The following is a 17,297-nucleotide window of genomic DNA, read 5'->3' on the forward strand; positions in this document are numbered from 1 at the left end:
GGTAGGGAGTTGTGTTTTAAAAAAGGACATTCACTACAAGGCTAAGACGGGAGCAGATGGCTGACTGCCAGTGTGTTTAATACATTTTCCCTGCTGATTTTTAACATCTGGAGTTCTATAATCTCCAGGAATTAGTTCCGCTTATTTCCATTTAGAAGATGCGAGGTGAAAGTATTTGTTTTTTTTTTTTAAATCCAGATGTCTGAGACACCTGGGATTTAATTTGATCTCATTTAAACAAAAATAAACAAAGTTTGGGATTTTAAAAAATTTAGAACAAAGAAATATTGTGACATGAAATAAGGAATAAATACGCAAGATTCTGAATTATTTCTAGGTCATAATGAAGTTTGTGGCATCTATTATGTGACTCTTTGTACAGACAGATCTTCTTGCTTCCACTTGAAGCACAAGATGTTCTTTGGATCGTTCTCAAATCCTGCTGCATCAAATGAATCATCCGGTTTCACACAAACTTGTGGAGTAAATGCAGCTTGTGTGCTGCTATCATTAAAGCAAAAGGAGGACAAAATACTGAAATACTTGGACATTTTAAAATTCATGTTTAGTAAATTGATCAAAAGTGGCGGTAAAGAACTTTACATTGTTACAAAAAAAAAAGTAGGTTTGTGGTTTCAACAAAAATATTAAGCAACACAACTGTCTACAACATTAATATTAATAATAACAAATGTTTTTGAGGACCAAATGAAGAAACGGCTGCTGACAATTCAGCTTTAATTAAAAAAAATATATATATATTTATATATATATATATATATATATTATTTAAAATCATAATAATATTTTATAGTATTACTGTTTTTACTGTACCAAATGATGCGGACATATTGAATTAGACATACTTACAAATCTACACTCTAAAACATGCTGGGTTAAATACAATCCAGTGCTGGGTGAAATATGGAGAAACCCAGGGTTTGTTTTGACCCAGCGGTTCCTTGGCTGGGATTGTTTACAACCACATTTAGGATTGTTTGAAGCCTCATTTAAACTACATTTTGGAAGTTCAAAATCGGGGCACCATATCAGTCCATTATATGGAGAAAAATCCTGAAATGTTTTCCTCAAAAAACACAATTTTTTTTACGGCTGAAGAAAGAAAGACATGAGCATCTTGGATGACAAGGAGGTGAGTACATTATTTGTAAACTGTTGTTCTGAAAGTGGACTTCTCCTTTAATTTTAAGCAGTGCAGTCCTTTTTAAGCATTAGTTGAGTTAAACTACCTAGAAGATTGGGTTAAATATTTACTGTACATATTTCACCCAGCAGTGGGTTGTTTTTAACCCGCATTTTTTTTTTGAGTGTATGATTGGTATTGCAAATAGGGAAAGAAAAAGAATTTTAAACTGCAAAAATGCAGTTTCACTAATCAAGACATATTTGCAGTAGATATTTTCATGTATACTTTTTTCTACCCGTAGCAAACTCCACGCATTTATATGGGATTCAGCAGTGTTGGAGTTTGAGGCCTCGCAGAAATGTGACCTGGTCACCACAGGAGAGCTGTTCTTCCGCTCTGGATTCGGTATCGGCATGCGTAAAGACAGCCCATGGAAGCAAAATGTCTCACTGGCCATCCTCAGGTACTCTCGGTCAGGACTAATCATACACAATGCGCAGCTGTACTTTTGTTTGTTTTTCTCTTTTTTTTTCTGTTCCTTTCAGCTAATCCCTAGGCTTGCTGCAATCTGTCAACTGTTTCTATTTCTGGAATAACGGATTGTTTGACTGATGTATTGGGTCTCTGAACTAACAGTTTCCATGAGAATGGCTTCATGGAGGACTTGGATAAAACCTGGGTCCGTTATCAGGAGTGCGACTCCAGAAGCAATGCACCAGCCACGCTCACTTTCGAGAACATGGCAGGTATGATCTGCCTCTCACAGGATCCCTTTTGCTTTCTAAAGAGCTGCAACCAGCTCTACTTGACTGTAGCATCCAGCTATCATGTCTCTGCTCATTTGCATTAAATTATAACCAGTTTTCACCAACTGTCATATCACTGAAGCCTGTCGCCAAAATTGAAAATGAATCTCTGTCAGTGTAAACAGGCCTTATTAATAGTCTGTCTGTTGCCCTCTTAGTCACTTTGAAGACTGTCTGGCATGATCAAATGTATTTTTTATCACACAGGCGTGTTTATGTTGGTGGCTGGTGGCATCGTTGCCGGGATCTTCCTCATCTTTATTGAGATTGCGTATAAACGACATAAGGATGCGCGCAGGAAGCAGATGCAGCTGGCTTTTGCAGCAGTTAACGTATGGAGGAAGAACTTACAGGTATAGTTGTCTCCCATCCCCCCTAAAACTCTTATTGGAAAACATTACAGCCAAAAAACAGCACAGTGGTTTCTGCCACAGAACAAAGAAGTCTTCCAGTCGCATGTCTGTCACGCGTTCATTATGCGACTTAAAGGTCGTGATGAGGCACAAATTAACACATCACCAAAGAAGCAAACTCAAAACGAACAGCCAAAATTAGGAAGTCAAACTGAGCAGCGAATGGCGCAGTGAACTAAAGAGGTTGTCAATATAATAATGCATGCTGAACACTTTTAATGAATTTCTGTCGTAGAAAGGATAAGGGGTAAAAAGATTACAATGAGCTTTTTAATTAAATGTAATGATTTTTTTATTTTCTGATGCCAAGGACCCCCAAATATGATCATGCCTACAAAACCAATTGTGAAAAGATTAAAAGATTTATACAGTTTGGAAAAATGTTATACACTACTTTTCATAAGTCTCTTATATGCTTACCAAGGCAGAACTTAAAACAATTATACTGTGAAATATTATTACAATTTAAAACGACTGTTTTCTATTTGAAAATGTAATTTATTGCTGTGATAGCAAAGCTGAAATTTCAGCGGCCATTACTCCAGTCTTCAGTGTCACATGATCCTTCAGAAATCAATTAATCAAACAGTTATATTAAGTACTAAGTGCCGTTTAATATTTTTTGTGGAAACTGTGACACTTTCTTTCAGGACCCTTTGATTAATTAAAAAAACATTCTAAAGAACAGCATTTATTTAAAGTAGAATTATGGTAGCTTTTTTCCTTTTTACACTTTTGATCGGTTTAATGGATCTTTGGTGAATGAAAGTATTAATGTCTTTAAACAGTCTTACTAGCACAAACTTTTGAAAAGTAATGTGTATTAATATTTAATAGTAACAAATATTATGTCTGATATTATTAAGAAACCAACTTTTTTTTGTAATTTGCTTTGGCTGTAGTACAAGGACAATATAAAAGGCAATAATTTATTATAGGAAACAACATGTTGTCTCTAAAACATCATGCATAATAATTTTCTCACATAGTATAAATTGGTCTTTGGCATCAAAAAATCCTGCTTTAGATCATACTAAAAAAGCCAACCTGATCTCATGACGAAAACGCACATGTTGGAACTTTTTCGCAAGATGCGAAATACATTCGTGACATATTCAATGTGAAATGTCCACTGAGTGGCGCTAAAATTCATATATCTTATTTTCTCCCCTAGAACAGATTAACATAAATATGTTATGTTTTATGTGACGTTGGTTTTGTATGTGTCACCGCAGTTCTGCCTCGAAATGTCCGTTAAGTGGTTTTATAACTATAATGCTCTGTGACGTTTTAAAATGACATACCCTCTGCACTATACCTAAACCTACCTGATAGTATGAACAAAAGTGAATGTGATGTAAAAATGCAATTTCAAGCCATTTTAGCTTGTTTTTTGATCTCTCATCTTTCAGCTCTTTCATCACGAGTTTTGTTTTTCATGGGATTCGTACCCAAGGATTCCGCCTCCGAAGTTCCGAAATTCCGTGCCGGCTGAGCTACCAAACCAAGTTTGTTATGTTCGGAAAGTGTAACATATGGAGCTGTAATCATAACTGTGTACGAAAACCGCCTCTAGTGTTAATTTCTGTTGGAAACTGCAGTGATATGTAGTTATTGGTACATATTTCACATCTTGCGAAAAAGTTCCCACAGGTTCGTTTTCGCCGTGAGATCAGGTAGATCAAAGCATTAATACTCAAAGAAAGCAAAATATAATTCACAGTTATGTTGTGTTTATAATACAGTGTGATTGTGAATATCTGTTAAATGAATATAACCTCACAGTAGTACATGTCTCAAGGTAAAAAAAGATAACAGGCCTATGCAAAAATTTGGACATTTGGCCATGCAACAGCACACAAGTGTCCAAAATATTTCCAAAAAAAGAGTGGTTCTCCGCAGATCCATGCTAAGACATGTCTCTTACCATCTAATCGAACTGCGCAGCATGATAAAGCAGCTCCTGCAGCCTCACTACTGCCAGTGGCATTGCTTTTATTGAACAGCTTGACAAACACACACACATACACACACTAAAGGAGCCTGTGATGCTGCTGTGGAGTCAGGAAGATGCATGCTGAGCAGGCCGACTGAATGTCCCTGCTGGGCTCTAGCGGGGATCAAAGCGCCCTCACGCCCTATACAGATCAGTGTCTGTCCACTGCTGGCCTCCAGCTGTATCCGTACACAATGGGTCACAGGCCAACACGAAGCCCGGATGTTGGCGGAAAGTAACAAGGTCTGCCCGTTCGAGACTTGAAAGCTGGCTGGCTTGCACAACACATGACTACAGCTCTGAGCTGCTGTGAAAGTTAGTGCGTTGTTGAAGCGAGATTATTTTTCCTAATGGGAAGCAAGTCATCGAACGTGGCCTTGTTACTTTAGACTCATTATTAGCAGGCACATATTTCACCACAAGCCAAAAAAACCCAACTAAATCTAACTAATGGATCAAGTGTTTAAAGTCGACAGCTATGTGATTGACTTCACACATCAGAGAGTCATGTTATAGAGAGTTAAATGTTTTAACCTTTGGGCTTTACCGCCTACTTGAATCACAAGACAATGCTGCATGAATACTACACCCACACGTGCCGCCCACTTCAAGTCAGAGGTCTGGCATTGTTGAAGGCTCATAATTTGAAATGAACAAAAAAACAATATTTGACCACAGGACGAGGTCTTTTTGATGGATTTTCCTCCCACTGTTTCTTGAGTAAAAGAAAAAATATACTTATGTGATTTAATTGCAAATGAGCCTCCATGCAATTCCCATCAGAACGGGCAAATATGGATGTTTAACCAGCTCTAATGGTGACCAACTGCGCAGATGAATAATTTCACCCTGAAAGCTAAAATCAATTATTCCACACAAAAGCAGGCACGCTTATTCCAGGTGCACATGCAACGTATGCAAAAGCCGTACACACAACTGCTTCCCGAATGCATGAACAGACAGATCTGCCCTGGATGCATTTGCATTTCAAACCAGAGCAAGCCAGGAGCAGATCAGGAGCCCATGTGATGTGGGCTAGCTGCCCACTCCAGAGGCACTACCTCATCACAGGGCTTTGAAATGCAATGGATGAAAGCACTGGCGGTTAAAGGAGCTCGTACGGTCACCCTTTCTACAGAACCCAGAATGCATTATGTGAAAACAGATGAGAATCTTATTGTGGGCATTTTTTGGGTGTTGTTTCTTTTGCAATGTTGTTTAAAAGAGCCAGACAGTGAATAATGATTCATAAATGATAAAAGAATTTTAATTATCTTACAAAAAATTGTTTAATGCACTTTACTTTACAGAAGCATTTTGGTTGGCTTTGGACTTTGGATTAAAGTTCATTTTTGGAGAGAGGTGCTTAAATAATTTTGCATAATTGTTTATTATTATTCATATAGAATTTTTGCTTCAAAAATATGTCCACAAAATCGAAGTCATGTGTTCCAACCATCATGCAGAAAAAACAGGAACTGTGTTTCATGATCAGTAAGTCTCTTAAATATCATATAATTTGACCTTTTTATGACAAGGCAAGTTTAGGTTTTAAAATGTCATGTGGTGTTACTCTCCAAAAAATATGATATTAAATCATTCAAAAATATTTTTTACCTTAAAAAATGTATTTAAAGGGGAAAAAAAAATGAAAATTCTGTCATTAATTGCTCAGCCTCATGTCGTTCCAAACCTGCAAGACTTACGTTCATCTTCGGAACACAAATAAAGATATTTTTCATTAAATCTGAGATCTTTCTGACCCTACATACACAGCAACGCAACTACCACATTCAAGGCCCAGAAAGGTAGTAAGGACATTAATAAAATAGTCCATGTGACATCAGTGGTTCGACCATAATTGTATGAAGCTACAAGAATACTTTTTGTGCACAAAGAGAACAAAAATAACGTCTTTATTCAACAATTTCTTCTGTCAGTCTCGGCTGTGTACTGCTAATAATGACGTATTATTTGATAAAAATGTGTATTTGTGTATGTCTCACTCACTTTCCTGATGAGTGTGACTGACACATGTAAGCAGAGATCTGTATCTCTCATATACATTTGCTTTCAGCATACTTTAAGAGTAGAGGTCGACCGATATTGGATTTTACAGATACCGATAACTAGGTTGTACTAAGCAACGGGGAAAACAGCTGCTGGCTTGATGACGCAAACGAATCGCAAATCGGACCCAAATAAAATAATATGAACGCAGTCCAGTGGGGGCAGGGGGAGCAATCGAACTCGAGTTCGCACCAGGCGATCGAACCAAGTGTGAAGACTGACACGGAAAAGAAGAAATTGTTGAATTAAGATGTTATTTTTGTTTTCTTTGTGCACAAAAAGTATTCCCGTAGCTTCATACAATTTAGGTTGAACCCCTGATGTCAAATGGACTATTTTGTCAATGTCCTTACTACCTTTCTGGGCCTTGAACATGGTAGTTGCATTGCTGTCTATGCAGGGTCAGAAAGCTCTCAGATTTCATCAAAAATATCCTCATTTGTGTTCCAAAGATGAATGGAGGTCTTACAGGTTTGGAACGACATGAAGGTGAGTAATTAATGACAAAACTTTCATCTTATTTGTATAAGATTATTTTTGTTCTGTAATTGATAGTTACACAAGCATGACATCATTTCGAGAATTTTTTTTGAATATGGTATAAATGTTTTTCAAACCTTTAAAAAAATGGTTTTAAAGAAAAGCAACTGTGGACGCTCTTATACATCATTGGCATCAACTAACCTGGTTTACTAACCTGTTTGTGGCAGAAACATTCATACATAGCTGTAAAGTAAAGTGCAGTTGCAGAGGGTCACATTTTGAGTCGCTCACTGTAGGGGTCCAAATGTGCTAGTCAATGAGGGAGTGACGGTGCCAGCCAAGGTCAACTGTCATGTCATTCATTTTGCATTCCCTTTTTGGTTCCATGTATTGCATGTCTTCTGGTTGAATTCACCAACCCCCTTCCCGACGTCTCCTCTTATGAGCCGGCACATCCCTTCCTCCTTCCTTCATACGCCCATTATACCCTCACCAGGGTATAATGCCAAGGAACTGTGTTAAGTTTCGACTGTTTATAGATGATTTGTTCATTTTCCTTGACAACAGAACATCTCCTCCCTTTCAAAACAAAGCCTGTTTTATTTTTCCCCCATCCGATTGCGTTCATTTTGCTTTTTTCCGTTGCTAATGCTTTGGCTTTCCATTTTACGGAGTTGCAGAACTGTGGATGAGTGTGGTCCGCTCACACGATCCACAGCAGTCCTCCTCCTCCCCTCTCTAGAGTGTCAGGATTTTAAAAGAGTGGAAGTAAGACGTTATGTACATATTCTCACCCAGTCTATGCCAGTGTGCTCTTTCCTTGTAGAGCGCTGTGGGTGCGCGAAAGCACCGTTCTGACTCAGCCAAGATGGAGATGGAGAGTGGACAGGAGACACCATGTTAATTGTGATAAGCACTAAAATTAGCAGGGTAGTACCATTAGTAGTCGAGGTGGGTGGTGATGGTTGGAAACCAAACACGCTCTTCCAGAGAGCACGAATAATTGTTCTACATATACTGTATATTTATTTTAGGATAGGAAAAGTGGTAGAGCAGAGCCCGACCCCAAAAAGAAAGCCTCTTTTAGGTCCATCAGTACCAACCTGGCCTCCAACATCAAGAGACGTAGGTCGTCCAAAGACACGGTAAGAAGATTAAGAAAATGACGCCCTGCCTGTACTTCTATCTTCTCGCTCTTTTCCTCTTTCTCTTCCTCCTTCTCCTCCTCGGCCTGCCCTGTTTCTTTCACTCTCTTCCTTTCTCCTGTCATCTCATCTCTCCTCTCCAAAACAAACGTCTCATCTCAGACTATCTTCACCCTCACACATGGAGTTACAGTCATGGCCACATGTCTGTCAGTCAGCCATCTATACTCCATCCAGACATCTGTTGGGAAAGCCCAATCAGGGATCTAGCGGCCAGGGAAAGTGTGGAGAGGGAACCGAGGAGCAGATTTTTGGGGGGCTTGTGGGTTTGACCTTGCAGGAGGGGGCGAGGTAGCTTCTCCTTTCTAAGCGCCTGTGCTGGTCTTTCTCCCGCGCCTAACCTGGATGTGACTTTACTTTGTGCTCTTTTCTTTTCTCCTTTCTTTATGTGTACTCGTGTGTCTCTCCTCTCACCGCTCGGTCCTGTAACGGTTATTTCCATGTGCCTCATCCTTCTTTTATTGTCCCATTTTATGTGGTTGCTGTCACAAAGTCACCCTGTATGCCTCCCGCGACGCACGGTATCGCCGCTAACGGCCAAAGACGAGCGACGCTAAAATAACCTAACCTGGGCTGTTCCCCCGGCAGGCCTGCACTACCAAGATCCCTTTATTTTTAACCATCCAATGTTTTCTTTGCAGTTCTATGAATAAAAAAAACACCTTTCATTTTCAGGAAACGCTGCTAAGATGGGTTTACGTTTACAATGTATTGAACTCTCAGAGCTAGATTCCCAAATGAGTTCGTTCACACAAACGCCTCCTCATTGTGTTTCTTCGGTCCCACAGGTTTAATAAGACAAAGCTCTCAAACCAAACACCTACCAGCTCTGAGGATTCAATATAAACAAATGTGCAAGCACAAACAGACTATTTCATTGCATTACTTTAATTGGTTTAGGCTGAATTCTTATTCAATTGCTCGCTAGGCATTTTCTGGTTATGGCAATGACTGACCTGGGGCTTTGTTGCATGCACCCTCAACTTGAAAACTTATTCTGATTGGAAAAACAATATCCTCACAATAGTAAGATGGTTTACAGAGGTGAGGGTGCAAAATGTGTGTTTTTTTTTTTAACAAAACCTGATATGACATTTTCCGAAGATGAAGGCAGAATAGGAGCAGATACAAAGTCTACTAGCTAAACGGTGCCAAAATGTCTTTTTGAACTGATGTTTACCCATCACAGTCCTAATCATCCTTTTCTTTTCTATCAGTGTTTTTTATAAATGGATTTGAATGGCGTTTTGAATGTCGGTGTCCACACCACATGCCACACTGCCTCTCTCTTCCTCTACCAGCATGACCCTTCTGGTTGTTGTAGAATAGAGCTCTAAAGCTGTTCCCCTGTTTGTAGACAGGGAGCGCTGTGGTTATGACTCACAATTGACTTGGAACACCATAAACAACGTTGTTATGAGCGAGGGTATCACAACACCCACTAAAGCCACTTCTTTTGATATATATACAAAACTACATTGTGTAAACTTAATTTTAGATCAATCATTTTCAAAGCTGTAGTGAATGAAAGGGACAGGTCACCCAAAAATGAACATCTTCAGTAACCCTTCCTCATAACCAGGGTCAGAAATTTGCCCCCTGAAATTGATTTTCCCTTATTCCTTATTATAAAAACCATATGCTTTCTTTAATGTCAAATACTTAAATTTACCCAATTACTTTGATCAGTATTTTTACTGTTGTCAATAACAAAAGACTGTTTAAAATTGTATCTAAATTATATAGGCACTCATAGGGCTGCAGTATTATGACAAAATTATTATTGTAGATTATTGCTCTTTATATTGTAATAATGATTATTAATATGGATATAGAAAACATTTTTTGTTTTCCTTTTGGGCACGTTACATTCTGGCTTCATAGCTTCAGAAACATATCGGTCCATGACGTTAGCCAAGTCTAGCACAAGTTATGCAAAAACTCCTGTTATAATCACTGAAGCTATGAAATCAATATTTTTTTTACATTATATCTGCACTGTGTTGTTTATGATGATAAAATTCGTGAGTGTGCACAATCAACAAATGTTCCGGCGTCTGATTGGCGCGTTTTCAGCGCTAACTAACCTAAGCGCTTCTGATTGGCCAATGCATTCAACAGAAACACTTTGATTGGTTATAAGGCTCAACGCTGCACAAAACAATGTGTAAAAGCAATCTGATGCAGTGTGAGTGAATCTAAATTTAATTACATGAATCAGCACTTTTTATTAATTTTCACATTTCATTTTAATCGCGACAGCTGTAAAACGTTTAATTGTGCAGGGGCATTTTTGCCCCTTTGTGTTGAATGTATGGTGCATTTCTTTCATTTTGGTGACATTTTTGCCACAAGCCCTTGTTAGTTTCTGACCCTGCTTATAACTTGTATGATTTTATTTCTTCTGCCGAATACACACTTAGATATTTCGAACAATGTATTTGCCCATTCGTTGAAAAGCAGTTGGGTCTACACATACACAATGTTAATTATTTGACCAAAATAAGAGGGATCATACAAAATGCATGTTATTTTTTATTTAGTACTGAACTGAATAAGATATTCCACATAAAAGACATTTACATATAGTCCACATGAGAAAATAAGTTGTTACCTTAATGATTATTTATTTATTTATTCTTTGTTTAGTGACAGTTGTTTATGAGTCCCTTGTTTGTTCTGAACAGTTAAACTGCCTGCTGCTCTTTAGAAAAATCCTTCAGGTCCCACAAATTCTTTGGGTTTTTCGGCATTTTTGTGTAAACCCTTTCCAACAATGACTGTATGATTATGAGATCCATTTTTTCACACTGAGAACAACCGAGGGACTCATGTCATATGTCAGTTATTGTTGAAAAGGGTTCAAATACACAAAAATACTGAAAAACCAAAGAATTTGTGGGACCGGAAGGATTGTTCTGAAGAACAGCAGGCAGTTTAACTGTTCAGGACCAACAAGGGACTCATGAACAACTATCACAAAAAAAAAAAAAAACACAGCTATGGATCATTCAGGTAACAGCACAATATTAAGAATAAAGTGTATGTAAACTTTTGAATGGGATCATTTTTATAAATTCAGCTATTTCTATTGTGGAACACATGCAAACGTCTTTTATGTGAAATATCATATTCAGGTCAGGACTAAATAAAAAAATATCATACATTTTGTATGATCCCTCTTAAATTTGGTCAAGTAAAAACTTTGCAGATTCTGCAAGGTTTATGTAAACTTGACTTCAACTGTACACACACTGAGACATTTTTCAAAATATCTCCTTTTGTGTTCCATAGAAGAAAGAAATCCATCTAGGGTTGGAATAATGATATGGATGAGTATAATATTTTCCTATGTGGAGAGTATGACAATAAATATACCTTTTAGTACAATAATACTATAGAATCATAGAGAGCTATTGAGGGTGAAACCTGTGTCGAACTGGAATAAACTGCACCTTGTGCTGCATATCAGGTCCGGCTGTCATATTTCATTAGGACAGTTACTATGGAGACAATACTTCTAGGTCAGGTAAATTATTAGCCGTGGGCCGGGAGACAGAGCGCTCTCGTTTGTGCCATTAGAGGTTTCTTGTGCAGACATTTTCGCATGTGATATACGGTACCCGTTTATGGAAGCACATTCTATAAGCGTGAGCAATGATCCTGTAAGGAAGCAAATGTGCAGTAATGAATTCGTGACCTTGTTCAGTCCATTTATCTTATGACAGTCCGAGGAGGCCTGTCTGTTTTTTAAAACGCAGCCAAATGATTCTAGATGACAGATAAACATGGCTCACAGTGGGTGGAGAGATCGCCTCCGTCATAACAACATGAACTAAACACTGGCCACGGGAGGTATAGTGCATATTAGGATTATGCAAATATATATGCTCTTACATTCCCTCTTTCTGTTTCCTCCTCATCTGTAGCCATATCCTACGGACATTACCGGCCAGCTCAACCTGTCAGACCCCTCTGTGAGCACAGTGGTGTGAAAGTGGAGAGAAAAAGAGAATATGACAGGCAGAAAGAAACAGAGAGAGAGAAAGACTGGAAAAGCAGGACGCGGTGGGCTCAGCTTGAGACAACACCTTCAGCACCTACATTTGAGCAAAATCCACCCCGTGTCAGCATATGCACACTGGATGTGAAACTTGTATGGACACACTGTGCCAAATTCACACTGCCACACAGTTCACACTAGACCAACACACACACTCTCACACACACACACACACACACACACACACACACAAAGTGCTTCACTTTTTACAATTTTTTGCACATATCTAAAGAGTTTTTTGTGAAATGTGTAAATATATATTCAGGCTTGCGTTTCTCCACATTAGGTCATCATTCAGTCTTAACCAGAAAAAATAATAATAATACAGAATAGTTTTTCACTTTTGTGATACAGACATACTTATGTTTCATACAGTACATATGTAATATAGTCTTTCTACCTCCACCTAAGATATATGTAGCGTATCTCAACACTTCAGTAGTGTTTTGATGTTCTCCCATTTGAAAAGAGCAAACACAAAACATATCTTCGACTTCTTTGTATATTTAGATTTGAAAAAGTAGGTTAGGGTAGAAATTGCGTTGCTAGAAATAATACTGTAGGTGAAAGTTTGGCACATTTTGATCATCGTTGCACTTTGCTGTACACTTTGTTTCCTAATATGCGATTCTCTCCCTTCACTGCCGTCTTCAAAACACTCTCCTGAGGTTGCTTCGGACACATACTGTGGATGTTATTTATTCATTTATGTTTTTTTTATCTTTTGTACAACAATAATTCTTTTCGACGAGAATTATTTGAATTACAGCATATAATACGGGGTCTATCTAGCCAGGGGCTAATGTAGCAGATCCGACCTTGTTAAGCCTGTCGTAAAAGTTTAACGACGAAACTTCAAACGAACGAAAGGAACCCGCTTATGGTAAAGAGTGGCGTAGATGTAATGAAGCAGATATTAATACAGGATCTTTTGAGCTTCATCTTGAACCTTGCTTGAAATTCCCTGTAATAATTTCTGTTTTATTGTTGCTGGTAGCTAGCGTCTTTTTGCTACCACGCTGGGAACCTTTCCTCGCATTATATATTTCATCATGTCACCATAATATATGAGCCGTACTCTATTTTGTCTGTGTGTAATAATAACACTAGATGCTATTTCCATTGTTTGTCGTCGAGCTTTTGCTCTGTGGACTAGTTAAATGGTTACCGGCAAAAGTGGTAATTTATAATATGAGTCAGTCGTCTTTTTCTGTGGGCTTTAAAAGTATACTGACCAATAATAGGCGTATTAGTATAGATCGTTTGTCTCAAACAATCAATCTGAGGGCTTTGCTAACTATCGTGAGAAGTTTAGAATGTGAACTGCGCGTACTGTAACAGTAATGGAGCTATTTTATAAGGTGAACACATTAATATGAGAAAAATATATGTTTTAGATTAAAATCGAGAGTTTTATAGAAAAACATTAGAATCATAATTCAGGGTCTGGTGGTCTTTGCTTGAAAATATTCTGTCAGCTTGGGTTCAGCAAAGTGTCTAAAGTCCAGTTTTACTGTGAACTGCTTTATGTGAAGGTGAATTCGTTATGAAGCGTGTTTAAGCAGATACGCAAATTCTCTATAGTTATCAAAATATATGCTGCCATATGCACTGCTGTGTCCATCAAGCTAATATTTGATCTTGTAATTGGAATCTGTGTGGTAAAAACCCACGACGGTGGCAGGAATAAATTAAAATGTGCAGCTTGAAGTACTTGTGAGCCTCAAGAGGAAGCACATCTCTGACAAACAAAGCAATGTAACCCTTTCACTGTTGTAGTATGCAAACATGCATTATTTCTAAAGCTTTAAGATACAGCAAGGCCATTTAAATCTGCTTTCACCATATTCTCGACCACCAAATGTGCTTTTGATGACTATTCCAATACTGTTTGTGTAAAAAAAACAACAACAATTGAATTCAAACAAAGATATATGTTTAAAAAATGTATAACTGCTATACTCCAGTGTGCCAATAAAATATGTATCAAATGAAAAAAATGAAGCTTGGATTGAATAACTTCATGCTTGCTATTCTCTACCCTGCTTTAACAAGTAAGACTGAAGTTTCATAAAATCAATGACTTCATAACTATTTAATAAAACAGTGCAGAAGTGGTGGGCGAGTGTTTCATAAATATAGAAAATCAGATATGAGGATTCATTACAAGATTAGGAGCAAAGGTCAGCCGGCTCACTCTATAAATAGCTTCTATAAGCGAAATTTCACACTGAATGACTACGTTTTTCTATATGAGTGCACTACTAAAATATTTGGTTAAATAGCAAGCGCATATTGTTTTTGCATTGCTATTTGTGATGTGAATATGTTGTATATTACATATTTAATGGGTTAACCGCTATGAACAAAAATCAGTACATTTTAGTGCCTACATTCATTATTCAAAAAGATCTGAAATACGCCATGATAATGTTTATCATCAGTATCTTGGCACCGCTCTGCTCTCATGGGGATATTGCACAGCATGAAAGCACGCATAGCCATTTGTTTCACTGTCACGATCAAAGCAAAGAACAACTGACTAAATCTATTTTAATCTTTCAGGGCCTTCTGAAATCTGTGGAAGCAGTTTTGAGTTCTCTTACAATACGTATCCTAAAAATACTGTACTGTGGGGAATATTCATTCATATCCACAGCCACTGGTTTAACACTCTGATGCATGGAAGATATCATTTTTTAAACCACATTAAATTAATTATCATTGCACAATCCGCCTCTCACATTAAACAGACATGCATGGTCACAATCTGGTGTGGAGAAGGTGTTGTGCCAAGACAGGAGAGGAGGAGCTGTTCATCTGTTTGTTTTGAGATTTTGAGCAGAAGTAATCCAAACAGGAGTACAGGTCAGTGAATGGACAAACCCTGGGGCGTCTTGCAACCCGATGCTTGTTTGTCTTCGTAAGCTAGCAGTCCTACAGCTTCCACATCAACTGGAAAGGTAGGCTTTTATTGGTGTTTATATTGCATTTGTGCTGTTTTATCGCTGCCATGGTAGGCGAACCAGCGTATTTACCTCTCACCGGTATCTATGTAGTTAATGTGATATTTCAGTAAACTAGGGTGTTTTTGATGCTCCCCTCAGTCGAAAAAGCCAAAGGCTGTGTAATAACACGTCTGCCCTTTCAATATAACTCTTCTATTTAGAATCTTCTGATCAAAAACATGACCAAAATACCTATCTTACACCTACTCAATGTAAGATACACAAATTTCAGTGTTTGGGAACCTTTAAAGTAGAACTTGACGAGCTACAAGTGAATCTGATTTTTAAGTTGCTTAACTACAATAAAGCTACGGTTTTGAAACAGTAGTTAGCTACAAGCTACAAACAAAGTATCTAACTATACTGAAGTTACCAAGGGGAATGTGTTTTTATAAATTAAAATTATCCAGTGGTATAATTTCTAATGTAATCAGAGCCTTAAAGAAACTTGTTTTTAGAATGACAGTATCAAACTTGAACATGTAAATTGGCTACTAAATAACTGCAACAAAACACCCTAATTTACATAAACCGAAATTATAGTACATTGGGAGTCAAATTGGTGATTCTGTTAATTTACATAAATTGTCTGAACGAACCAATTCATTAGAATGAATCAGAGATTCTATTACAGGGCTTTTCACAATGCCTAAATAACTGCAACAAAATCACCCTAATTTACATAACCAAGTCAGAATTATAGTATGTAGGGAGTCGAACTGATGAATCTGTTCATTTACATAAATCATCCAACGAACTGATTCATTAGAATGAATAAAATGTTCTAATATTACACGGCTTTTCACAATGCCTAAATAGCTGCAAACAAAAACAACCTAATTTACATAACCATGTTAAAATGATAGTATGTAGGGAGTCGAATTGGTGAATCTGTTCATTTAAATAAATCTTCAGAACGAACCGATTCCTTAAAATGATTCAGAAGTTCTACTACTACAGGGCTTTTCACAACGCCAAAATAACTGCAACAAAAATACCCTCGCTTGCATAACCATGTCTAAATGATAGTATGTAGGGAGTCAAATGGGTGAATCTGTTTATTTAGATAAATCATTAGAACAAACCGATTCATTAGAAGGAATCAGAAGTTCTACTAATAGCCTACAGGGCTTTTCACAATGTCAAAATAACTGCAACAAAAACACCCTAATTTACATAACAAAGACGAAATTTTAGTACATAGGGGGTCGAATTGGTGAATCTGTTCATTTACATAAATCTTTGTAACGAACCGATTCATTAGAATGAATCAGAGGTTCTAATACTACAGGGTTTTTCACAATGCCTTAAATGACTGCAACAAAACACCTTAATTTACATAAGCAAATTAAAGCACGTAGAGGGGAGTCAAATTGGGGAGTCAAAAAGGGGAGTCAAATTGAATCTGTTCATTTAAATTATCAGAATGAACCGATTCATTAGAATGAATCAGGTTTTTATACTACAGGATTTTTCACAGCGCCAGAATAACTGCAACAAAACACCCTAATTTACATAACCAAGTAGAAATTACAGTATGTAGGGAGTGAAATTGGTGAATCTGTTCTTTACATAAATCGTCACAACGAATCGAATCACTAGAATGAATCAGAGGTTCTAATACTACTGGGCTTTTCACAATGCCTTAACTGCAACAAAAGCTCTCTAATTGAAATAACTTAGTTGAAATGATAGCACAGTGAGTTCAATTGATGATTCTGTTCGTTTACATAAATCGTCGGAATGAAACGATTCATTAGAATGAATCAGAGGTTCTAATACTTTTCACAGTGCGCCTACCGTCGTTCTAAAACCCCGAAACATTCCACACCAGTCTTTTTTTTTTTTTTTTTTTACCCGGGGTTATGAAACTCTGCTTTGTAAAAACAACACTATTACCAAAATAAATAAACTACTTTTATGCAACTAAAAATGTAGTGGGTTTATTCTCTAACACTGCTGAATTATATATCTGAGAATATTGTGTTTGCATATTTATGACTGACAAAATCACAAAAGCCCAAGTCAAGACCTGTGCAACATAACTGCAATATTCATCTCATCTCTGCGGCCCTACCACTTTGTTTTTCCCACAGCAAGCAGCTT

The 17,297-nt window shown here is 37.5% G+C and overlaps 1 protein-coding gene across 6 annotated transcripts in view; it reads left to right on the top strand.

The window, feature by feature from the left end:
- The window catches only part of grin1b (glutamate receptor, ionotropic, N-methyl D-aspartate 1b), a 31,581-nt gene extending 17,974 nt beyond the window's left edge, over positions 1-13,607 (top strand). For 3 of the 6 annotated variants that reach the window (XM_051109069.1, XM_051109070.1, XM_051109072.1), the window contains 5 exons: positions 1,449-1,610; positions 1,784-1,893; positions 2,161-2,306; positions 7,950-8,060; positions 12,050-13,607. In XM_051109069.1, coding sequence (XP_050965026.1) covers positions 1,449-1,610; positions 1,784-1,893; positions 2,161-2,306; positions 7,950-8,060; positions 12,050-12,115 — 595 coding nt within the window. In that variant the 3' untranslated portion in view covers positions 12,116-13,607. The remainder of the gene's footprint in view (positions 1-1,448; positions 1,611-1,783; positions 1,894-2,160; positions 2,307-7,949; positions 8,061-12,049) is intronic. The other 3 variants (XM_051109071.1, XM_051109073.1, XM_051109074.1) reach the window with 1 other exon arrangement.
- Positions 13,608-17,297: the final 3,690 nt, after the last annotated feature.

The sequence above is a fragment of the Labeo rohita genome, chromosome 5 (assembly GCF_022985175.1).
Source record: "Labeo rohita strain BAU-BD-2019 chromosome 5, IGBB_LRoh.1.0, whole genome shotgun sequence".
In the NCBI taxonomy this organism is placed as follows: domain Eukaryota; kingdom Metazoa; phylum Chordata; class Actinopteri; order Cypriniformes; family Cyprinidae; genus Labeo; species Labeo rohita.